Source organism: Hibiscus syriacus, unplaced genomic scaffold (genome assembly GCF_006381635.1).
Source record: "Hibiscus syriacus cultivar Baekdansim isolate YM2019G1 unplaced genomic scaffold, ASM638163v2 tig00110206_pilon, whole genome shotgun sequence".
NCBI lineage: Eukaryota > Viridiplantae > Streptophyta > Magnoliopsida > Malvales > Malvaceae > Hibiscus > Hibiscus syriacus.
Window position 1 is genome coordinate 2,525,806 of NW_024062627.1, and position 24,681 is coordinate 2,550,486.

A 24,681-nucleotide genomic window follows, 5' to 3' on the forward strand; every position below is an offset into this window, starting at 1 on the left:
TCAAAAGTTGTCAAACGATCGAAGCCGTCCATCAATTTCGGTTAGAAAATAAACAAATCGGCATGCAAAGTTGGTAATTTTAAAATAATAATTTACTTTTTCCCCTTTTAATTTAGGGCATGAATTAGGGAAAAGGTTATCAAATCGATACTTGATTCTAACCTGATATTTCAATGACTAATTTACAGCTATAGCAATGTTAACCAACATAAACTTGTTTAAGCCTGATTAACATATTTTGTTCAACCAACAACAAGATGTTATTGTATCTTAGGAGATAGACGTTCAACGTTTTCAAACATCGATGAGAGGACAAATATGTCTTAAGAATGTTGTTTATACAAGCATCGAGGTATTGTTGTTCTATTATATAGTTGATTAGATAGATTTCAAAATTGTTGAAGAATGACTCTCGTTGACTTTTCAAATTAGAAGGACATCCTTTTTACAAAAAATTCGAGTAGCTGAATCAATTTTTAAAAGGAATCAATCAAGTTTTTATAAATAAAAGTTCAGTTTGTTAAATAAATTTTCATTTATAAAAATTGTCATATTTTAAAGTAAAATTTAAACTCATAACTTCTGATATCAAGACAACATATATAATTGATTATGTACAAATTTGGACGTCGCGGGGATGCTCACATTCTCCCACTTGTAATTGACTCCAGAACTCGTTTTTAATGTATCTATAATAACCGTGAATCTTAGAATTGTTTTTAAAAAGATATTTTCTTTCAAAAGACGATTTTATAGTTGTTCAGTCATACGCAACATCAACTGATCGATTGCGACTTCATTCTGAAATTTTTAAAATCGAGTTTCCAAATAAGCCTGAAATATTTTTTAAAATTAATTGAGAATTGTCCAGCTTAAAGATCATTTCGACATCAAGACTTAGAACTACAAAGGCTGGGTGTTGGTCCAATTGACCAAAAAATTTCTTCCAAAGCAAAGCAAAGAGAAAATGGGGTGGGTGAAAAACGCTGTAGCAAAGTAAATGTTAGGAGGGAAGTGTAATTGAATATATAGGTGCTGGTTGGAAGGACAGGGATGCAACAAGCAAAGTCAGCTAAACAGCTACGGTTGTGGGCCATTTATTTTCAACCCCCCTATTTGGCAGTTGAACTCTCAAGTATATTGTTTAATATAGTACAACCCTAGAAGTAGGACACAACATAATGTAATCTCATATAGAAATTAATTAACGAGGGTAGGTTGTCGTATCACAATCATCCACACCAATAACTTGGTTTGTGTCCAACTCTCTACGTTTATTCTTAATTTATTTCTGATTCGCTTGTCATATGATTTCATCAATTAAATTCATGCACTAACATTAAATATCATGGAATCAATAAGCTTCCCCCTCCATTACTACACCTTTTATAACGCACGTAAACATCCATCCCACCTGTTAAAATCAACCATGGGTTAACTGACCTCATATCATCAATTATTTTAAGGCTAAACAACACGTTTAGTTTTCGTTTTGATATCTAAACTTTATTTATTTTCAATATCATACTTAATGTTTAACTTAGGACTTTAGGTTTAATTTTGATACATCGCCCTTAAAAAACTTAATAGAACTACTGATATGACATTTTTTTTATTTTTTAATGATGATGTGACATGATCTTATTATGACACTTTAACATCACCGTTAAGTTTTAAACAACGGAGTACCAAAATAAAACTTATACTAATGTTAGGTATGATTTTGAAAAAAATATAAAATTTGGGTACTTAAATGGAACAAAAGTAATAGTTTAGGTACTAAATGTGTAGTTTATCCTTATTTTAAAATGTTATGTTACGTTAATGAGAAGCCAGTTTAGAATCCGAACTTTAATTAAATATACTTGATGCAATTAATTACAAATGTTCATAGAATCTCTTATTTGATCAATTTGAAAAGTTCATGCCTTGTGTAAATCACCTCTTAAAGATCAACCCTCAATCTGAATATATAAATGTGTCTTCTTTTACCTATAAACTAGGGGTGTGAAAAAATATTTGAGTACATTGATCTGATTCGTTGATTTTATCTGAAAATTCGAATATTTGATCCATTTTAAATTTTTGGATAATTTCGATCGGATATCAAAGAAAAAAGTCAAATAAACGGATCGGGTACGAATCGTGTAAATTGCAATTTCAGATTATTCGAAAATCTGATAAAAATCTGATAAAAAATCTTATAATCTATACGACTTCCAAAAGTTGTTGTGTGATCCAAGCAACTTTCAATAAATACTATAACAAATACCCTAATTAAAAAAAATTCCTACATGATCAAAATTTTGTTTTCAACATATAATTAGAAAAATTATCAAAATGAAGGAGATGAAGACGATGAAAGGATTGTCGATGGTGATCAAAAAATATTTATTGGCTGTATTTAAATTCATATACGTTTAATGTATCTATTACATATTATTTCTAAAAAAACAAATTTAATTATAAAATCTTCGAGAGTCAATTGCATAGAAAGTTTTCAAATCACGACCTTGTGCTAAATTAATCTCTAAACTTTAAAATATTCTATATTACTCCTCATGTGCCGTTAATTTTACTGGCTGTATTTAAATTAACGATACATTAGCAAAATGATAAGAATGAAATGATATTTATAATTAAAAAATTATTGTGAAATATTTTAAAATTTATTAATCAATTTAAAATGAAGATCATAATTTAAATATCGATAAAGAATATAATTAAATTTGAAGATGAATTTAAATAAGTGTGATAATTTGAAGATATCTCGGGTACTACCCAAAATTGGGGGCCCCGCATTTACTGTTGGACGGCTTTGATCTTTTGACATTTCCTTTCTAAAATTTTCTTTTTGACTTTCAAACCCAAATAAAAATGTACGCAACCAAAAATAACGCATCGGAAAAGGAGCGTGAAAGTTAATAAGGAACCAACTCAAATGAACTTTCTAAACTCACGCCATCGTCATGCGGGTGAAGAAGAAGTTTATTAAAAATGTTTGGGTAAACTACAAATTTAGCTCCCCAATTATCTATTGTTTCAAAATCATACATATCGTTATGTTTTGATTTTATTTTGGTCACTCACCATTTAAAAATAATAATGGTGATGGTGATGTGTCATCGTAAGATGATACCACATCATCATAAGATGTTAATAGTTAAGTGATTAAAATGAAACAAAAGTGATAATTGAGATACTCAATTTGTAGTAAATTTTTTGGGTTAAAATTAAAAAAACTTAAAATATTAAATTAAACTCTTAAAAGTTTAAAAATTATTCAACCAACATCGGTAGTAAATTCAAAGGTAAAATTGTAAATAATTATCTTTTCATTTTGGGAAACGTATGGATGGGAGATCATACAATCCCTTTATTACCAAAACGGAGGCGTTGTGAAAAAGAAAAAGACAATAAATGTGGCGTTGCTTGATTTCTATGAAACGGTAAAAAAATAAACTTTAGCTCCAAATCAATAATTAGTCCCTTTATTTTGATAAAGTTTAATATTTTGTTCATATATTTAAGAAACTAAAAGCTAAATCTTCAACAATAATATTTATACTGATTTGCTTCTTAAGTTGGTTTTATCGAATAGGTGTAAATGTATCAACAATTGAATTAGAACTTTAAAAAGAAAGGTAAGAGGATTTACTTTTTAACTTTATTAAAGATTAAGGACTGACATAATAGTTTCACCTAAAAGTTTATTACAAGAAGAAATACAGAGGACATAGAAGTGCGTGTCTATTTTAGGTATAGAAATCAAAGTAAAAGAAAATAGAAGAAAACGGAGAGTTGTCTTCTTTCTCTTCTTCCTCGACTTCTTCATCTTCGTCTGCAAAGGAAACACCGACAACATTGGTTGTGGTATTTACTCCTACATTGATTTTTTTAAAATTATTATTCTCTCTTTTACAATATTTTATTTTATATTTTTTTTACCTTCTTTCGTTGGTGCTTGGTTCAATTTCTGAAGCTTTTTGTTCATGGTGGGTTTTCATTGTATATGTCCAAGAACCTTCGTTCAAAACAATTTCTGGGTTGAAGTAGAGTGGTTTCCAGGGTGAAGCTATGGTTTTTTTTTTTGGAAAAAAAGATCACATCCTTCATTTTTCAAGTTTCACTTCTTTTTCGCTTTGCATTTAATTTTAGAGTAAATTTCTCTTTTCCTGTAGGTTACAGTCTGCTACTTCTCATTTTTATGCTTGTATATACATATATATGGGTTGATGCATTGTTCTTCTATATATGGTTCAAGTAGTTGATGTTTTTTTTTCTTTGATGAAGATGTTTTGGTCTTACACGATTTGATTGTTGCAGTGTCAAGTGGAAGTGAGTCCAAAGTAAAAGAAAAATGTATGGAGATTGTCAAGTGATGTCATCAATGGGAGGGAACGTGGTTTCTTCAGAAGCCTTGTTTTCATCAACATTTCAAAACCCTAATTTCAACTTCTTGCCATTCGAAGCATTACCTCCTATGATCCCTGTAAGTCTCCCATCTTCCCTTCTTCTTGCGTAAGTTGCACTGTTTATTCATTGTATGTTATTTTTCCTGGGATTAAACAGAAAGAAGAAAATGGGTTAAAAGAGGATATGGAAAGCGGGTCTGGTAGTGAACTACAAGCTGAAGACAAGAGTGAAGAGAATGGTGTTGAGAAATCCGTCAAGAAAAAACGTTACCATCGACACACTGCTCGCCAGATCCAAGAAATGGAAGCGTATTTCCACTTATCTCTAACTCTTTTTTTTAAGCCCTTCGTAATGTTTATATAGAGAAATATTTGGTATTTTGCAGTGTTTTTAAGGAATGTCCACATCCTGATGACAAACAAAGGATGAGACTAAGCCAAGAACTTGGCCTTAAGCCTCGCCAAGTCAAGTTTTGGTTCCAAAATCGCCGCACTCAGATGAAGGTGAAATCAAAACCAACTTATTTTCATCTCTCTCTCTCTCTCTCTCTCTCTACATGTACCGGAAAACAGAAAAGAAAAACCCGAATCCCAAGGAAACGCGTTGATGATGGGTTTGCATGAAAAAACCAGCTCAAACCCTAAACTGATGAGAAGGATTCTTTCTTTAATTTTGGGGCCACTGCAACTACAGTCTGTCTTCATAAATGTGGACTGGATTCAGCATTAAACTCATTTACCTGCTCATGTGCTTCTTCCCAAAGGGTTCTCACAGTTAATGCAGATTATGTAATTTACTAATTTATGTATACTCATTTTGGTTCTTAAGGATGTAATTAATTCTTGGTTTAAATTAATTGTCAGGCTCAACAAGATCGATCTGAGAACGTCATACTTAGAACTGAGAATGAGTCACTCAAGAATGAGTTTTACCGGCTTGAAGCGGAACTCAGTAAACTCGTTTGTCCGAATTGTGGTGGACCACCTGTGCCTGGAGGTGTTTCCTTCGAAGAACTTCGTATGGAGAACGCAAGACTTGCAGAAGAGGTTATTCATCACGATATTAATTTTCTCTATGTATTATACATACATTATCAATTAATATAGTGCCGATGTTGATATGTTTTAACAGTTGGAACGGGTCTGCGCCATTGCTTCACGATATATGGGACGGCCAATCCAAACAATGGGTTCATTGATGCCACCTTCATTAGATTTGGACATGAACATATATCCAAGGCAATTCCCAGAGCCCATGGCTCCTATACTGTCTGAAGCAGACTCCTTTCCCGAGAATAACAATCTATATTTAATGGAGGAGGAGAAAACTATTGCAATGGAGCTTGCTATGTCCGCCGTGGATGAACTGGTGAAGATGTGCCGAGCAAATGAGCCTCTTTGGATTCGAAACAACAAAAATGGGAAGGAATTACTTAACCTCGAAGAGCATGCCAAGGTGTTCCATTGGCCATTAAATCTCAAGCAGCGCTCAAGTGAGTTCAGGACTGAAGCTAGCCGTGACAGTGCAGTCGTTATAATGAATAGCATCACTTTGGTAGAAGCATTTCTTGATGCCGTACGCTTCCTTTCCTTGAATTTTTATCTAACAATTTCATTCGATAGCGCTATTGTTAATGACAGAAATCTCGTTTTGAAATGATTTCATTACAATTGTAGAACAAATGGACCGAGCTCTTTCCCTCAATAGTTGCTAGAGCTAAAAGTATTCAAGTTATATCACCAGGTGTTTCAGGGACTAATGGATGCCTCCTGCTGGTATACACTCGCATTTCATGCAATGTCTACATCATATTCATTAAACTTAGTCGTCCATCTGATAAGTTGCTTTTGTCTATTTGAGCAGATGTATGCAGAATTGCATGTTCTATCTCCATTGGTGCCCACACGAGAGGCATATTTCCTTCGTTATTGCCAACAACAAAATCTGGAGGACGAAACGTATTGGGCAATTGTTGATTTCCCACTGGATGGCTTTCATAATAACTTACAATCTTCATTTCCCTTATACAAGAGAAGGCCCTCTGGCTGTTTGATTCATGACATGCCTAACGGCTACTCTCAATGGTTACTTGGGTTGAACATGCAGAGATAGAGGAGAAACCAATCCATCACATATTTACTCACTTTGTTCACTCTGGAATGGCATTTGGAGCAAATCGTTGGTTAGCTGTTTTAGAGAGACATTGCGAAAGGATTGCTAGCCTCATGGCCAGAAACATCACTGACATTGGAGGTTCAAAAAATTCCACTTTTTTTTTTATGATTTGGTTTCCATTACAATCAGATTTTACGGCCATATATTCTTTCACTTTCAGTGATACCTTCTCCAGAAGCAAGGAAGAATCTAATGAGACTAGCTCAAAGGATGATAAGAACATTCTGTGTCAACATCAGCAGCTCCAACGGTCAGTTATGGACGGCTATTCCAGATTCCTCCGACGATACTGTTAGAATCACTACAAGGAAAGGTCAGTGAACCAGGCCAGCCCAATGGACTCATTCTTTGTGCTGTTTCGACTACTTGGCTGCCATATCCTCACCACCATGTCTTTGACCTTTTGAGGGATGAACGCCGCAGAGCTCAGGTTCCATTTAGTTTCCTCTCTCTCTCTCTCTCTCTCTCTCTATATATATATATATGCACACAAACACACACATATTGCATATGCATCTTTTAGCTTCCTCTCAAAATGCTGTATTTTAATGTAACATTATGCAGCTGGAGGTTCTTTCAAATGGGAATGATTTACATGAGGTGGCTCACATTGCTAATGGCGCCCACCCTGGGAACTGCATCTCACTTCTTAGAATCAATGTAATAATTTCCTTCTCGGATTGTTAAATGTTACATTTCCACATATTTCCCCTCTTTTATATAAAATTAACCCTATAGTTTCTAAATACGTTAAACGCAGGTTGCGGGCAACTCCTCCCAGAACGTAGAGCTGATGCTGCAAGAGAGCTGCACAGACCGATCCGGTAGCCTCGTTGTTTACTCAACTGTGGATGTTAATTCCGTTCAGCTTGCGATGAGCGGGGAGGACCCATCTTGCATCCCATTGCTTCCCTTAGGCTTTTTCATAACCCCAATGGAACTCATCAAAGATGCCCACAATACTGAAGAGGCAAATGGGCATATGTGTGCAGGCAGTTTACTCACCGTTGGACTTGAAGTTCTTGCCAGCACAATTCCATCAGCAAAGATCAATCTCTCGAGCATTGCAGCCATCAACAACCATTTACGCACAACCGTTCACCAAATCAGTGCTGCTCTGAGTAGTAGCAGTGGCACCCTTAGCTGCCCCGATAAAGGGAATGGTCCAGGCTCAGGTTCTTGCAGTGAGGCTGCTAATGCACCAGAAAAATAGGGTCTTGGTTCTTCGTGAATTACCCGTAACATCCCCATTTTTTAATGGAGTTGAAGATGGGATGACAAATGGGGGAAGTTATTGGTAATTTGTTGAAAATCAAGTAGTGAAATTGTCTAGGTAGTAGCAGGTTCAGTAAATTAATGTGGTAAATAAAGATGTAATATTTGTTGTGGGTAAAGACTGTAGCGGCAAAAGGTAGAGGAAGTCAAGAGCGCACCTGTTGTGACCCTTGCTTTCTGGTTGGGTTCTCACCAATTACAGGGGTGGTAGTACTGGTTCGGGTATTGACTTCTGCGTTATTGCCCTTCTTGTTTAATTTGAATGCCTGCTTTTAGACTTCTAATTAATTCAATTATGTTTGCCTCTACTTAATTATATACCTGCTTCTCGATCCATTCCTGTCTTCAAACATCTTAAGTCAGTTGATGGGGGTGAAGTTAGAATATTCATAAATCACATTTCATGTATGGACAGCGTTGAGTTGTATCTATGCAATTCTGTAACATCTGAATACTCAACTATCCCTTCAAATTTTCAATTAATTAATTTTTCATATTAAATTCAAGTCTTATTTTTCGGTCCAAATTAATTAAATGTCTGCCAGAGGCCCAGAACCCATTCAACACGTAACTCTTAAGAGAACGATTGCCTCATCCATCCCGAATCTATCCCTGAGTCGACGTCCACTAATAAACTACAAAATTGTGCCAACCCAACACATGTTTGCATCTGCTCCTTAACTATAAAAGAAGTTTTTAATATTTTTTTAAATTATGTTGATTTTTCGAGAAAAAAATATACTACTTATTAAAGTAACGTTAATTATTAATTTATTTTATTTTGATACTTGTATTATTTATTTTTTTCATTTTACATAAAAGACAGAAAAATTAAAGAACTAAAAATACTTTTAACATATTTTTTCACTTCCAAATTGTTTCAAAACTACTTAAGAATTCACCAAAATTAACGTCATATGATTCCAATTAAACCCTCAATTCTTCCTCCCAATTCCCATTAATTCAACAATATGTCGCATACATTTCTTTCAAATAAAAATAATGATACAAACTTTGATACATCTTATAATTGGTAACTAAATTCAAATAAATAATTATCTTTTACACATAATTGTTTCAAATTAAATAAAAATGTTTAAATATGGTTTTATAGAGACCGTTCACAGATAACGTGATGTCATTTGAAAAATAAATAATTATCTTTTTTATTTTTAGAACATTTTATATTTGTTTATAATTCTAATAATTAATAATAACATGTGTAATTGTCTCGAGTATACTCAGGGATAAATTTAGACGGAGAGCCGTTTCTTAAAAAATTTAAATTTTTATATATTTTAGATATTTTTTATATTTTATATTAAAAATGAGTAAGGATGTAAAGGTTGACCAGATGAGCAAGAAATACGTGCACCAATCACGGAATTTCCGCCGCTTTGCACGTATTTTTTCATCCGAATTTTCTAAAATCAAATGAGGAGATATGAAGACAAGACATTGGGAAGGTTCTAATTATTCATTTGTGGTAAATACAAGGGTAAATTACACCCATGACCACTTAACTATTGCCCGATTTTATTTTGATCATGTTGATCTTTAATTTTGTCAATCATATCCCTTAACTATTTAAGTATTGACAATCAAGCCATCAAATGTTAGAATTTAATGGAGGAGCTGAAGTGGTTATTGAAATAATGGCATAATTATAAATTTAATCCTCAATATTTACACATGCTATCAATTTTTTTAATAATTTTAATTCAATTTAATAAATTTAATCTCCAATTAGATGGTGATACATGTAAATATTAAAGATTAAATGTGTAATTATACTATTTTTAATAGCCACGTCAGCTCCTCCATTAAATGTCAATGGCTAGTGGCTTGAAGGATAATACTTAATAATTAAGTGATTTGATTGACAAAATTAAAAAGATTAATGGTCAAAATGAAATCAGACAATAATTAAGTGATAATGGGTATAGGTTACCCTAAATATAATAATAAACTTTGTCTACACAACGTGGACCTGTTCATAATCTTTTAAATATGTATGAATAAGAATCCTTGTATTTTCAAGAGAGTTTTGCTCAATCATTTTGTGCTGCTTTAGTCTTGACTTTCTTGTGTTTGGTTATACAATAGAAGCGATTGTTTTAAGATTTGAGGTTTCTGGTATATGAAAATGAGCGGCAAGGAACCAGTCAAGCTAGACGATGAGCAAATCACCGAACTACGAGAAATCTTTCGATCTTTCGATCGAAACAACGATGGCAGCCTAACGCAGCTGGAACTCTGTTCGCTTTTGCGGTCCTTAGGCCTAAAACCCAGCTCCGACCAAGTCGAAGCCTTAATACAAAAGGCCGACACCAACAACAACGGGTTGGTTGAGTTCTCGGAGTTTGTATCTCTGGTGGCGCCGGAGCTGATGTCGGAGAAGTCGCCCTACAGTGAGCAGCAGCTGAGGCAGTTGTTCAAGATGTTCGATAGGGATGGGAACGGATATATCAGTGCTGCCGAGTTGGCGCATTCGATGGCGAAGCTTGGGCACGCGCTGACGGCAGAGGAGTTGACGGGGATGATCAAGGAGGCGGATACCGATAGAGACGGGATGATTAGTTTTGAGGAGTTCTCACAGGCCGTCTCTAACGCTGCGTTTGATAATTCATGGGGTTGATTGAATTTTAAGCCGTAAAGGACTAGTTTGCTATGTTGGACTTGTTTATGTTCCGGTTACCCGCGTAGTTAATAAGGGACATTTTTCAATATTTTTGTTTTAATCGCATTTGTTATTTCAGGTGAATAAGTTCTTGGTTTTGGAATCGCTTAATGATTTTTTTTATATGATGATAATAAGGTCTTGTATAGGGATGTCACATATCGAGATATATTATTAAGTTAATAAGATAAGTTTTAAAATGGATAATAAATTATGTTAAAATATTTTTTTTGATATTATATTTTTAAAAATTATATAATAAGCGTTAAAGTTTAATTTTATTTATAAAATAAATATTGTATCTTTAATTGCCATATAAGAGGTAAAGTGACATTAAATTAATAAAAAAATGCCATTTGACCCTTTAATTGTAATTAATTTTTTTGAGATTTTTCAATATTTTAAGTAACAATTAAAAAATTATTTTTTTTTAAGAATACATAGAATTCATAATTCATTTAAAAATTATAAAAGTATTTTTTAAAATTATAACTTTATGAACTTGTTAATTCATCAAGTTATTTTATAAACAAATTTTATTTAGTTATGATTAAATTTTATAATTTTATAATTTTCCAAATCCACCAATTTCAATTATCACAAAGTGAAGTTATTATTATTATTTTTTGTTAAGCAATGTGATTCAACTATTTAATTTTTGTTTAATAAGTTTATATATAGTTTTAAAATTTTATTTAGAATTTCAAAAATAAATTGTGAAATTAAATATATTTTTAAAAACGATTTTTAAAAAAAAAATTATTACTTAAAATATTAATTTGATAAAACTTTACTTAAATATTAATTTAATAACATTTAACAAATTTCGAACCTAATTTAATTACTAACTGCATACTTCCCTTTCTCTTTAACGGGATAACTTATTTAATCTGGTTATATTTAATAAATTTAAATATAAATTTTAAACAATGGGTCATTATAAAATAATATATGTTCAAAAAATCATCAATTATTCTGACTATAAACGCTCAAACACTGATACAGACGTCGTACTTAAGCTTAAAACCTTTAAGATTAATAACTATCCTTTTAACCATTGGGTAACTCGATTCGTGCTCATTTACTAAGTTGTATACAAAGAGTTTTGGATTTAATTTCCTTGTTTTCCGACAAGGGTTACAAATTCTAGGTCTTAATTCAATGACTAAACACACAACTCTTGTATAGTTAACTATTATCCGACCAAACAAACTTTGGTCTTACTTCAAATAGACAATACTTCAACAGTTGAGTGATGCATGAACACCCCAATACTCCAGAAAGAACTTGATTATAGCTGCGGCTTTATCTTGATTGATTGTTCAAGCTGGCTGAATTTAGAATTCGATATGAGAACAAAATGCCTGCATTTTTTAGATGTCTACCGAATGCTTATATCACTCACTCGCAAGAAAACTATAATAGACCTCATAATTCTACTAAAATGCTCTGATAAAAAAAAATAACACGAGCATGGACATATTTTATTTAAGACGATAACAATGCAAGAACAGTGCACTAAACAATCAAGCAGTCCATTCTCTAACCAACGGAATGCCAGAAAAAAAAAAGCAGTTGTTGGCAAGGAAAAGACTTATTATCCCATATTAACCACTTCAGAAATCATGCAGAATCCAAAGCAACGAGTCTCTTCATAATAAGAGTCTTGCAGCACCCAGTTTAGTGCTTCTCATGAAAGCTTGATAGTTTTCAAAGTCCAAAAATGCTAACAGATATAGGTTTTCATCTGCACTACCGCAACATCCACTGCATTATATCCTTCCTAATAACTCCATCGCCTCTCACATAGTTCAGCCTCGATATGTAAGGTCCATTAGTGCTTAAATGCCTGCATTGAGTCATGTTTCCAGCAGCACTTGGTCGCCGCATCATCATTGCAATTGTAGGGAAGGAATTGGCCCACATATTTGTTGATGATCTATAAAGGTGTCTATCAGCTACATTGTTTCGAGGTGACTTGATGATTCGTGAAATTTTTAACGATGTTGAGTTCCTCACGTGCTTTGGAATGTTCATGAATGCTCTGCCAGCATCATGGTGGGGTTTCTTGTGAGTTGGAGCACGGATCTGCAATGACGGTTTCATTTTATTGAGCCAGCGGAGGATCCAGTTACCAAGATTCCGACCAACTTCCATGTCTCTGTGCTGTATGCTCCTGTTAACCGTGAGTGCTACATCAAATATGGCACGTGTTCGTCTGCTGGAAGAAAAAGATAACAGATTACGAAAGACAACAAAAGTCAAAGAATGTCTTTTAATGTCCTAATTCTTCAATGTTAGTAGTTGCAAAACATTTGACATTCAGGATTGTGCTCCCACTTGGAAATGAAGCTCACAAAGAATTGGTAAGTCAACTACTACCTGTCACAGAGTAAGAAAGGTTCTACCTTAGTGGCTTCATTTAGCAAGGCAAGGTTGATACCCACGTATAAAACAGGCTGAAATTGGAAAAATTAAAAATTGGAGGAACAACAGGATCGCAAAATTAAAGCTCCTGTAACTCTGATGGAAATCTAGGAATGAATCAAACATTACGAGAATGACAACATGTTTCACTAATATCTGTAGCTCATAGAAATGATGGACTAGTGGGATGTTTAAATAGTGTAGTAAGGAAACTCAAGGAGGTGTATATTCTCATCCTGCACCTCATTAGCTAAATAATCAATTCACTAATTGATTGCCGAGAGAAAATATACAACTTGCTCCATGTCTAGATATCAATCAGAAGTTTCAAGTAAACATGGACTATTTCTATACATTTTCAATGAACATCCAAGCATCTAATTGGAAAGGCAAAAGAAAAGAGAGGTTGATTGATGTACAAATATGATAAAACTTCTAAGTCACATTCTTTCAACTTAAAAGAGAAAAAAAATTGACCCTTTTTGACATATGTAACTGACTATTTAGTCATAACTGTCAGAAAAATATTGATTGTTATGGTATTCTGCCTTCGTAGTAGATTGATATGTTCGGTTAACACTCATAGGCATGTATGTAGGGAAAGTTTTGTTAAATAGAACAAAAAATACACAGTATTCACATGATTATCTCAAACTGAAATCATTTCTCAAAAACTAATGTGCTGGTTAGAAGAATATGACTCGCTAGCAATTCACGTCAGTAGACGTTGGGACTAACTCTGCCTGATTATGTGACTCTTCATCACGAATGCATTTACAATTTACCTCGTAAGAAATGATGAAACTAAACCCATACTATACCAAAAAATGGAATCAAGTACAGAAAATAATGGGAGAAATGCAAACCATCCCCCAAGTCCTGTGACAGCTTCAAGTTGTCCATTTGTCCAAACTAGAGTTTGTGACGAATGCAATTCTATCAATGATTATTATTTTTTAGATTAGTCTGAGTGATTACAATGCAGCATCTATTCGAAAAGACTCTCCAACATTTGTCACAGTTTGCAGACTTCAATTCTCCGAATTTCTTTAGGAAGAAATGCAAGTAATTTTAAAACATCAAAAGAACATGGAAACAGACACCCAGCGGAGCAAATATTGAGAAAATGCAGTTAATAACTAAGGATGAAGTTTTTGATGAATATATATTCAAGCGCCCACTGAGAAATACCTATTCAATTAAATTTCATAACATTCATTTCAGTAACTCCAGCGCCCACTGATAAATAGTACTTCAGGGTGCAATAACAAGTCTTAATACAACGCTAAAGCAATCAAAGCCTGAAAGATATTATGCAATAGATAAAGGAACAGTAAAAGAAGAGAGAAATCTCTTTACCTTTGAGCAAATTGTTGGAATCTAGGATGGTTGCGGCTAATAATCCGTCGCTGAATCTTCAAAGCAAGCCTGTAAGTTCGTTTAAGCCCCAAGAAATAAGCCGTTCCCAGTGCGATCTCCCACAGCACCATTTTTTCCCTCTTTAGTCTCTCTTTCTAGCAAGCTTCATTCCTTTTTTTTACCTCTCTTTATAAATCTTTGACCATGGATTTTCTTTTGCAGCAAGTTAAAAACTGAGGGCATTGGGAGGCGTCAGAATTTTCCAAACTCTCACTGATGACTCGATCTTATTATTATTTCTTAATTAATTGTTTGAGATCAGTGCTAACATCACGATCGCTGCCGTTGAGATATTTCTAGAATATTTATGGCCCAATTTTAGGTGAGCCTGTACCATTTTTGGGCCCAATATTAGGTGTTTAGCTTTTTTTTTAATAATATGAGATGTTTACGAAATATTTTTTATTCATAATTTTATTAATCGATTGATAACCCACATAAATCTTGGATGTGTCTTTTGAGCCCGAGATTTTTAAGAAGAATAACATTTTCTTTTACCATTTAATTCACTTAATGAGTTCTCTTAAGTGTTTAGTTAAGTCATGCGATAAATGTACAAATTGTATCGATATAAATTTAAAAAATATAAAACATTAAATTATTTTTAATAATAATATTATATATAAAAAAATTATTGAATAAAATTATAATAATATTATATTATATTATTTGATTTGATTTATTTAGTTAAAAATATAAAGTTATATAGAAATACATTTTGTTAAATTGTGATTGTTATATGATTTGTTTTCAAATATAAACTTCATTCATTATTTTTTAGTCTAAAAATTCTCAAAATTTATGATAAAAATATTATAATTTATATATATGATGTTGAAAAAATTATAAATTATAATTATAATAATTTGATAAAAATGTATTACCAATAATATTATAGAAGTTTTATGTTAGTAGAAGAATGTGAGAATTCTCATTGATAATGAAAGGTATTCAAGACTTGTAACATGTGAACAACAAGAACTTTAAAGATGTGCAAGAAACAAAGGCGGTAAAAGTGCAGTATAAAGAAACTTGATGCAGAAATTATCTATACAAAACCGATCCTCATTCAATTCAATCTTATTTCTATGGTTGATTCATATTAGTTTATATGGTGGACTAAAAATGAATAACAAATTAACTAATTCTTGATAATTGTTTAACCGCAAGTATATTGTTAACATTCTCCCTGCTCTTCCCTTCTTGAAACATAAGAGCACAAGATACAAAGGTTAACAGAGGAACAAGTTTTAGTGTGTGTTCGGTTACCGAGTTTACCGTATAAGTGCTACTCCAAATCCTTATTTCGTAGGATTACTGCTTCGGTTGGACGGGTTGTGCGAGTTGATTATAATACTCAGGCGGGTGGTAGGGGGAAGTTTGGTCGACTGGCTATAATTGTCGACCTTAACAAACCTCTTAAGTCTTGTATTGGGAACGATGGCTTTATCCAGAAGCTGGAATATGAAGGTTTAACCAATATTTGTTTTTCCTGTGGTACATATGGTCACTCCTAAGATAACTGCAGTAAAAGGGAGGTCAATTTGGTTACTGCTCAACAGCCAGAAGCTGTGATATTCCAGAAGTTCGGAGCTCTCCAACCTTTGAGTCTCGGGGTGTGGAATTATTTGGTCAATGGATGGTTGTTGAGCAGCCAAAACACAAGGCGAAGGGTAAGGTTAAGGAAGGTTCCGCTGCTGCTAGTACCTCTCGTGGGGGTGAAGCTTCTAGATTTGCGGTTCTACAAGATCATGGTAAGGAGAATGAACAAGTGCATAGTTTAGACAAAGATACTGGTAAGGATCCCAATGTGGAAATAGGGCAGTCATCTAAAGGCAAAGAAACTGTGGGTCCTCCTAAGCCTCTCTAACAGCAGCGTGCTTTCAAGCCTAATGCAGCTTATTTAGCCTCGAACCCAGAGAAGAAGAAGAAACAAGGTCCTAAACAAATGGAGATCCATTTCTATCTTTGATGGCATATCAAAATATTACGACTTCATTTCATGCTATGGATCATGTACCTGGTGATCACTCAGCGTTAGTTATTAAGGAGCAAGGTTGTATGACCAAGGGTGGTAATGGGATCCGGATTTCCAAGAAACAAGGCATGGTTGCTATGAGTTCGAGCGATAAGAATCGTTGTGGGCGTGGTTCGGGTGACGAAAATTCGAATCTGAATATTCAGACCCATGCATGGACGCAATCCCTGTCGCATCAAATAGATGTCATTGTCGCAGGGAATGGAAAAGATGCGATTAATGGTCGTTTGGTGGAAGCCGGTCTAATAAGCGATGATGAGTCTATGGAAGATTTGGATGCCACGGACGTTCAGGATGTTAGGTTCTAGCTTGAACCTTATGGTTTCTCCTCTATATTTAATTTATTTAATAATGACTAGTTGTATGTTTTGGAATTGTTAGGGTGCGGCGAGCCCTACTTTCTGTCGTTATTTACAGGGTTTTGTTCGGGAGTTTAAACCGAAGCTCATAGCGCTTTTTGAGCCTCGTATAAGTGGTACGAAAGCGGACAAAGTTATAAAGAGGTTATAAGGCTATTACCAAGTTGATTGTGAATAGTTTGAAGCCACTTCTTCCGTTATGGGTATATGAGAATCAAACTAGTTTCGTGTCGGGCCGTTCAATTGTGGATAACATTGTTATCACTCAAGATGTTATTCACTCCATGAATAAAAAGAAAGGGCTAAATGGTTGGATGTCGATTAAAATAGATCTTGAAAAGGATTATGATCGTTTCGAGTGGACTTTTATTGAGGACAATCTAGTTGACCTGGGTATTCTTGACTCTTTAATCCATATTATCATGCGTTGTGTTTCTTCGGTTTGTACTCGTATCTTGTGGAATGGGAGCATGACTGAAGAATTACACCTTCTCGTGGTATTCGTCCAGGGGATCCGTTTTCGCCTTATTTGTTTGTGCTTTGCATGGAAAGGCTAGCCCAAGCCATCACTCAAAGGGTGACCGATGGTAGTTGGTGTCTGTTCTGCACTTCGTCTTCTGGGCCTACTATTTCCCATTTAATGTTTGCCGATGATATGATTCTCAAGGAGAAGCTATTCTTTTGGTGCTTTTGGATTTTTGTAGGGGTTCCTTTATTGCATGGGCATGTCTCAGCTGCTTCGTATCAGTATTTGGTTCAGATGGATTGAAACATGTTGAGCGGATGGAAAATGCGGTCTCTTTCTTTTGCAAGGAGAGTGACTACTGCAAAATCTGTTTTAGCCGCTCTTCCTATTTACACGGTGGAATCGGCCTCTCTTCCGAGGCGGGTGTGTGGAAATAGAGAGCCTTATAAAACATTTTATTTGGGGAATCCAAGAGGGCAGTAGAGGCCTTCATCTTGTCAAATGGAGCGATATTTGTGCATCGACTAAGCTTGGTGGTCTTAGATTTCATCATTTAGTAAAACATACTGACGCTTTTTTAATGAAATTTGCGTTTAATATTTTGACCGAGCAGGATCATCTTTGGGTGAGGTTTCTTCGAGCTAAATATCACTGTAGGGATGGAATTACAGACTCTCTTCATGGTTCTAATTGTTCTAAACTATGGAGAGGTTTGGCTTGTATTTGGCAGGATGTTCATCAGAATATCAATTGGTGTGTTGGCAATGGTCGCTCGATTGACTTCTGGTTTGACGCTTGGTTGAATTAGTGTGGTCCTCTTATTAACCATGTCACTGCCGCTGGGGCGTTAGGGATGAGTCGGGTCACGGTTGCTGATATGTCCGATGCTCTTGGAAACTGGCGTTGGTCTCTTTTTGACCAATTCCTCCCATTGCACATTTTGTTGAAGATAGCGGCAAAAAAAGGTCCTAAAGCTTAATTTAAGGATGATGCGGTGGAGTGGCAACTTAGAGAAGATCGTCGGTTCACTGTTAAATCTGCCTATGATTTCTTGGCTGGTCGGACGAATAATGCTGGGGCTTGTTTTTTTTTTATCATTTCATGGGTCCTCTAAAGATCAAGTTGTTTTTGTGGCTTGTTTGCCCTGACCGGGTTTTGACTAATGCTGAGCGCACCCGGAAACATCATACAAACGACAGCAGGTGCCCTATGTGTTTCGCATCCGTGGAAGACTTGAATAACTTATTAAGGCTTTGTCCTTCTGCTCTTTCAATCTGGGTGTCTTGTATTTTTCGAGAACGTATTCAGGATTTCATGGCGATGGATTTGCAGGGGTGGGTAGCAATGAATTTAAAGAATGCTAAGGATTATGCTATTCGGGATAATAAGTTAATAACTGGGATATTTTATTTGGAGCGATTCTATGGAATATTTGGCTCTATCGAAATTCTGTAGCTTTCGACTCCCCGTTGGATGATAGTGGTTCAATGTTGGAACGGAGTAAACAGTTGCAAGCTTCTTTTTGTCGTGCATGGCTGCTGCGTTCGAACCAGTTGAGCTTTAGATCTCTTGAGGTAGTTGGATCGAAGCGTTGGCAGTCTCAACCGTTTGGATGGATTAAGATTAACTCGGATGGGGCTGGGAAAGTGGATTCGGGTCAAGCAACGTGCGGGGGTGTGGTCAGGACCAACGGTGGTGTTTGGCGGATGGGTTTCGCTAAATACATTGGTATTTGTTCGATTTTGGAGGCTGAACTTTGGGGAGTTTACTTGGGTCTGTCGCTTGCTCGGGAGATGAATCTTAGTTTTGGTTGAGTCGATAGTATGGAAGCTCTCAAGGCAATCCGAATGGCTGGAGAGGGTATTGTTTTTTTGACGATTATTGAACATATTACTGATTTGTTGCGGCTGGAATGGATTGTGGAGCTGCAACATGTATCTCGCGATGATAACAAAGTAGCGGATCGCTTGGCGAAGATAGCCACTGCAGATGTTTCGGATTTAATCACATTTGAAACTCCCCTTTCGAGGTGTTGCCGCTGTTACAGGCTGACGCTGTCAGCACGGTCTAAGTTATTATGCTTTCATGTTTCACCAAAACAAAATATATGGAAACTTTTTTTTAGGAAATAATTAAAGAAACTTCAAACATGCTAAAAATGTAAAAAAAAATCAAATATATTTAAAATAATAAACAATATAAATTTAGCTATAATTATATATTTTATTTTAAAATTTAAATTATGTTTTTCAAATTGTAGTAACTAAATTAAATCAAATCAAACTCAATCAAAACAATAAATATTTCCTATACAAATATGGTAGCATATCATTCCAATCCTTCCGAATAAAAATGAATCCATAATATTAATTGGTATCTTTATTTTTATATTAATTAATTTTAAAATTACACTTTCCGTTTTGTTAAAAAGACCCGGCGAATAATTAATGCTTAGTTAAGCTAAGCTGCTCTGCTAAACGGCGGCTTAAGGAAAACCTAAAACAGAACCAACTCTCCGATAGTTCTTTAAGAAAATACTGAAATAAGCAAAGGCCAAAGCGCATCTAATTCTAAGCCTTGTTTCTCACTTTCCTCTAACTACAAACATGCAAAGACAATCCTTAGGCTCGCCTACCTCCAAGCGCGACATCCATGGACGAGAAGAGATTAACGGTGCCGATGATCATAAACTCCGAGTAATCATCGACGGCGAGGACCGCAAAGACAGTAAGCCTCGCCGATTGTCGTTTTCGCCTTCATCGCCGTCGTTTCCGTTGACTCCTAAGTCTGAGAAGCTAATTCATCTCATTCCTGTTCTCACTCTCCTTTGCTTCCTCATACTTTACCTTAATTCTCACAGTCCTTCACAATCCGGTACATTTTTCGTTTTCTTCAACAACCAGCATCATTAACAAGCTAGGTTATTCAAGTGTAATCTTCATGGTTTATTCTTATCTTTTTGTTTCAGATTTGGCAGCTTTTAACGGATTCAAGTATTCCTCAAAGCATCTAGGTATAATGTAGCTTCAGCTAACCTTTTATCTCTTTAGTTCTTGTATTTTCGGTTTAGCGACTTCTTCTTTTGCTGCCTATTTCGTTTTATGCTTTCGTTATTCACAGATTCACGTGAAATCGGCGATTTAGGCCGATTTATGGAGACTCAGAGAGACAATGTTTTGGCTGTTCGAAGCCAAAGGAATTTGCAGGAACTTGATAAGTACGTTTCGAAGTATCGTCCGCATCGGAAAATCGCCGATTTCTAGGCGACCTCCTTGAGTTTTGCATCGATCGGTTTATCTCTCTCTCTCTTACGATTCCGGTGTTGGCTCATGCTCTAGCTGACTATAAGCCAACACGTGCCGGTCATACTTGCACGTGGGAGGCATTTTTTTGGTTGAAGATGTAAATTTAAATTGCATGTTAATTTGTTGGCTTGTGAAGCAAATATCTTAGCTGGCGCTACGTGTGTAGCTCTTGATCAGTTGTTTTACCATCTTTGTTCACATAAATTTATGTTTTCTGTATATAAGTTATAGAAGAAAATAAAAATCGAAGAAACTTTAGAATTATTGTTTTTAAAATTTCAAATTGGCTAATGTACGCCTCGGGAGGTGTAAGTTAGTGAGGGACTAAGGGTGGAATCCAGCTGGAAACTCGGACCGTTATTGCTCCTCGTGATGCGGTTGGGGATGCCAGCTAGAAAGCTGTACTGATTCCTCCAGCGGTGAATATCTTTGCTCTTCTTGTTTTTTCTATTACGCGTGTAATTAAAGTATGTTTAGTTATTTTCTTATAAAAAATTGGTAATTAGTGGGTTTTTGGTGAATTTTAAGTTTTTGTTGGTGGAGAAAGCAATGCTGTTTGGATAAAACACGTGTCAAAAGTTTAACATTATATTAAGTCAACAACAAGCCACAAAAGTTGTCGGTGGTTACCAGAGTCCTATTGGCTCAATTACCTTGTATTCCTTTTCTTTTCTCTTTCGACGTTACTGTTTGGTAAAAATCATAATAATTAAGGTGAATGTGCTGGGTGGTAATTAATTTAAGATGAATTTTAATTAAAATATTTTTGTTTTAAATTTTAAAAATTGTATAAATTTATAATATTTTCAGTTGTAACAGAAAATATTATATTATAAGGTTTTAGATTTTATAATAAAAAACCATTCAGTTTATAATAATTTTAGTTATAATTAAAAATGTTATAAGAAAATAATAATTTTGATTCAACTAAAATTATTACTATGTGTAACTTAAAAAATTACACTCTTAATAACATTTTACATAAACAAGTCGTGTTTTAGATTATCCTACAGAAAATATCATTATCAAATAGAATAATTTTTTTTGAAATTATATTTTTATGTTTGGTTTACGAAAAATATCATTATCAAATAATAATTTATTACCAATAATACTATTTTTTTGTTTAAATGGAGGGAATGCCATTAACTCTAAATTCTTAGGTACTACTCAATTATCGTCACTTTGGACGAAAATAACTTTGGAATAATGAATTCTTTTTATATGGATCATTCTTAATTTTTTTTCTTCATGTTTCACTCAAAATTATAAACATAATAATAACAATAATAATAATATAAAAAATTTTGATTTAATAAAATATTAATAAATTTGAATAGTTAAAATTATTTTATATTTATAATATTTATAATATTAATTATTTATAATTTTATGAGGTGAAAATGATATATTGTAATATGTAATTACTTAAAATAATATATAATTTTAAATTATTAAAAAATATATGATAATGAAAATTATTTAAAACACAACAGCAGAAATATTAGTTGGTCATTTGTCACTTTCACGGCCTTCCTTTTTCTTAGATTAAATATTAAACAATAAATCCTTTGAAGATAAGGTTGTGGGTAGGGTGGGTTGCTCACCATTGTACCTCAATGACGATGTGTTTCCTTTCCTTTTTCTAATTTGTGTAGAATTAATCTCTAGCCGCCGCAATGATTGGAGCTTTTTACTCATAATATATGGATAAGTTAAATACCACTTATTTTTATGTTTGAGATCAAAAATGTTTTAATTTTATCAATTTTAGCACGAATATTTATATTTCACTGTAATTTTGTCACTACGCCGTTAATACGTTAACGGGACAATGACATGATAATTTTATTCCGTAACGGCGATAATATGACTCCATAAAAACGATATCGTTTTGACACTACCGTTTTAATGTTCAAAAATCTCAAAACGACGTCGTTTTATTAATTAAAAAATATTTTTTATGAAATTTGAACCATAGACATTTTAACTATAAAATTAAATACCCAACCATCAAATTAACTTAAGAACTTGAAACAATAGTGACAAAACTATTATAAATGTTCATTATTACGCACCATTCACGACCATCACCACCGAGTCATTAGACTCTTCAGTCTATCTTCGCTATCGAAACCTGCTTCAAAAGTTTAGCCAACATAACAAACGGAACAATTCCTTTTCCTGCAACTCGCTTCCTTTTCCTTCTCTGGTGTTGACGAGCAACTACTAAACAGCTGGCGATTTGAGTGAAACGGATTTCCACAGGGAAACTCTCGTGGTTCATCTAAACACTTTGCTGATGATTTGAGTGATCCCCTTTCACCGGTGTCACTCTCGGCAACTGAAATTTACACCTGGGTTTGTTAATGGGTCCATTAGAGACTCGGTAGCATTTCTAGATCAGACACGAAAGGTGAAATATCTTATCAATGAAGACTTGTAGATTATTGTCTTTCTGATTGATCAAGAAAGTAGACATTTTCGGTGCAGATGGTACCAGCTGGACATTTGTCAATGAAGAAATTGACAACCAAGGAGCAAACTGGAAAACTCTGGAGGTGGAAGAGAAATCATCACCAATGGCTACTTCAATTCAGATGGAAGTAGCAGAAGCCATGGAAACTATCAGAATGGATCAAACACAGCGATGAAACGATCATGAGATCAAAGCGTCATGCACTGACCCTGATTGACCGAATATGATAAAAGCTTATATCGGCCAGTATTTTTGTTCTGTGTATGCATCTTGACTAGCAAACTTGATCTGCATGGCTCACCGGCAAAAATAAATGCAGGTCTCGCTGACAAAGGGGTGAGGCAAAGACAGTGGGGAAATGGGTGGCCGAAATTAGACTCTTGCAGAACAGAATACGGGTGTGGGTAGGGACTTACGAAATAGCTGAAGCCGCCGCTTATGCGTACGATCGTGCTGCTTATAAGCTTAGAGGGGAATACGTGAGGTTGAATTTTCAAAACCTCAAGGATCCAAGTAAACTAGGTTCTGATGACGGTGCTCGGTTGAATGCGCTAAGAACTTAGTGGATTCTAAGATTCAGGCCATTTATGAAAAGCTGAAAAGAGAGAGAGCTAAAAAGAAATCTAAAAAGGTCTCCAATAGCCCTCCTACTGCTGCTGCTTCCTCCCCTGAAGTTAAGTGAACCGTGTTCGTCGTCTTCATCGTTATCGCCGGCGATTTTGAGTGACAGTTTAAGCAACGACTGACTGTCACCGAGTTTATCTAAAGATGGGTCTTGGAGATGTGAGAATTCGGCGTCCAAATGATTATCTGATAACGATGGTGAAAAAACAACAATACGATGAGTGTTGGCTTGCAAAGTGAAAATTTTCAGCAGATAAACACTAGGAGAGACTTCTTTTTCTTTCTATTTTATGTTTCAGTAGTGTGAAAATGGTAAATTTCGTTGTTGTGTATAGTGTTTTATGGTAGGAATAAAATTTTATCAACAAAACGACGTCGTTTTACCATGTCATCGTCGTCACGAAATAAAATTGACATGTTATCGTCCTGTTAACGGATTAACGGCGGAGTGAAAAAATTGCAATGAAACATAAACGTCTGTGTTAAAATTGGCAAAATTGAAACGTCAGTGATATTTTCGAGCCAGAGCTTAAAGGTGAGTGGTATTTAACATAGATTACCCTATATTTTAAAAACAATATCTATTTATATTACTTGTGTGAAAATATGTTTTGTTTATCGAATTTTTATAATTAATATGATGTATCTTTGTCCTATATAACAAGTTCAGTTAATAAATTAAAATATTTTAATTGAAAAACAAAAGATTACTTTTAGGTAAAACCTTCAACTTTGCCATTATTTCCCAAAGTTTCGATGGTCGCTCAGGATCATGTAAGGGCGTAGAAGCCCAAGAGACCCTGATCTAACGGGGTAGGCAATGGTGACCCCACACACTAGCGTCCCAATGGTTACTCGTAATAGAGCCTCGGCATCAATGGGATGGAGAACCTGCGAAGCTTCCCTTCATCCCAACATGGTTGTCCAAGGTGCATGAAATGAACTGGGTTACCAGGGCTATCACCGTAAGTCACCAAGAACGACACAACTTCAATCCCTCCCCACCGATGTATACATC

General features: G+C 34.7%; 4 protein-coding genes, 1 long non-coding RNA gene and 1 pseudogene across 6 annotated transcripts; 4 read left to right on the plus strand and 2 right to left on the minus strand.

Moving 5' to 3' along the window:
* The first annotated feature begins 3,793 nt into the window (after nt 1–3,793).
* On the plus strand, nt 3,794–8,146 carry LOC120113387 (homeobox-leucine zipper protein HDG5-like). The gene is given in 14 exon segments (XM_039134566.1): nt 3,794–3,873; nt 4,327–4,492; nt 4,573–4,724; nt 4,802–4,919; nt 5,280–5,462; nt 5,548–5,991; nt 6,093–6,191; nt 6,280–6,498; nt 6,501–6,669; nt 6,752–6,900; nt 6,902–7,021; nt 7,156–7,251; nt 7,352–7,840; nt 7,871–8,146. Coding segments are annotated over 12 exon segments (2,334 nt in total). The 5' UTR covers nt 3,794–3,873; nt 4,327–4,360; the 3' UTR covers nt 7,805–7,840; nt 7,871–8,146.
* A 1,776-nt stretch (nt 8,147–9,922) lies between these two features.
* Nucleotides 9,923–10,545, plus strand: LOC120113390 (probable calcium-binding protein CML18). Its single transcript, XM_039134568.1, has one exon. The coding sequence runs from the start codon at nt 10,007–10,009 to the stop codon at nt 10,502–10,504; it is 498 nt and encodes a 165-aa protein (XP_038990499.1). The 5' UTR covers nt 9,923–10,006; the 3' UTR covers nt 10,505–10,545.
* A 1,612-nt stretch (nt 10,546–12,157) lies between these two features.
* LOC120113388 lies at nt 12,158–14,585 on the minus strand. The gene is made up of 2 exons (XM_039134567.1): nt 14,333–14,585; nt 12,158–12,764 (listed from the first exon to the last, which is right to left on the minus strand). Exons 1-2 carry the CDS (start codon nt 14,461–14,463, stop codon nt 12,299–12,301), a joined length of 597 nt encoding a protein of 198 aa, XP_038990498.1. The 5' UTR covers nt 14,464–14,585; the 3' UTR covers nt 12,158–12,298.
* Nucleotides 14,586–19,729: 5,144 nt separating this feature from the next.
* LOC120113393 lies at nt 19,730–20,948 on the plus strand. Of its 2 annotated transcripts, XM_039134570.1 has the most exons (4): nt 19,730–20,129; nt 20,224–20,268; nt 20,376–20,531; nt 20,867–20,948. In XM_039134570.1, exons 1-3 carry the CDS (start codon nt 19,862–19,864, stop codon nt 20,516–20,518), a joined length of 456 nt encoding a protein of 151 aa, XP_038990501.1. In that variant the 5' UTR covers nt 19,730–19,861; the 3' UTR covers nt 20,519–20,531; nt 20,867–20,948. The 2 variants fall into 2 exon arrangements, with proteins under 2 accessions (XP_038990501.1, XP_038990502.1); XM_039134571.1 differs by lacking the exon at nt 20,867–20,948 and having other exon boundaries at nt 20,376–20,753.
* Nucleotides 20,180–20,514, minus strand: LOC120113395. The gene is made up of 3 exons (XR_005515297.1): nt 20,374–20,514; nt 20,330–20,331; nt 20,180–20,264 (listed from the first exon to the last, which is right to left on the minus strand). It is a non-coding gene; the product is annotated as an uncharacterized LOC120113395 (long non-coding RNA).
* Nucleotides 20,949–23,252: 2,304 nt separating the features above from the next.
* On the plus strand, nt 23,253–24,027 carry LOC120113394 (annotated as a pseudogene).
* Nucleotides 24,028–24,681: the final 654 nt, after the last annotated feature.

What these genes read in the sequence shown, in the direction of transcription:
- LOC120113390 (XM_039134568.1), top strand. Translation starts at nt 10,007, where the DNA reads ATGAAAATGAGCGGCAAGGAACCAGTCAAGCTAGACGATGAGCAAATC.
- LOC120113388 (XM_039134567.1), bottom strand. Translation starts at nt 14,463, where the DNA reads ATGGTGCTGTGGGAGATCGCACTGGGAACGGCTTATTTCTTGGGGCTT. An exon ending in TTCCAACAATTTGCTCAAAG is followed by an intron (nt 12,765 to 14,332) that starts GTAAAGAGATTT and finishes TTCTTCCAGCAG; the next exon opens with ACGAACACGTGCCATATTTG.
- LOC120113393 (XM_039134570.1), top strand. Translation starts at nt 19,862, where the DNA reads ATGCAAAGACAATCCTTAGGCTCGCCTACCTCCAAGCGCGACATCCAT. An exon ending in TCACAGTCCTTCACAATCCG is followed by an intron (nt 20,130 to 20,223) that starts GTACATTTTTCG and finishes TTTTTGTTTCAG; the next exon opens with ATTTGGCAGCTTTTAACGGA. An exon ending in GTATTCCTCAAAGCATCTAG is followed by an intron (nt 20,269 to 20,375) that starts GTATAATGTAGC and finishes CGTTATTCACAG; the next exon opens with ATTCACGTGAAATCGGCGAT.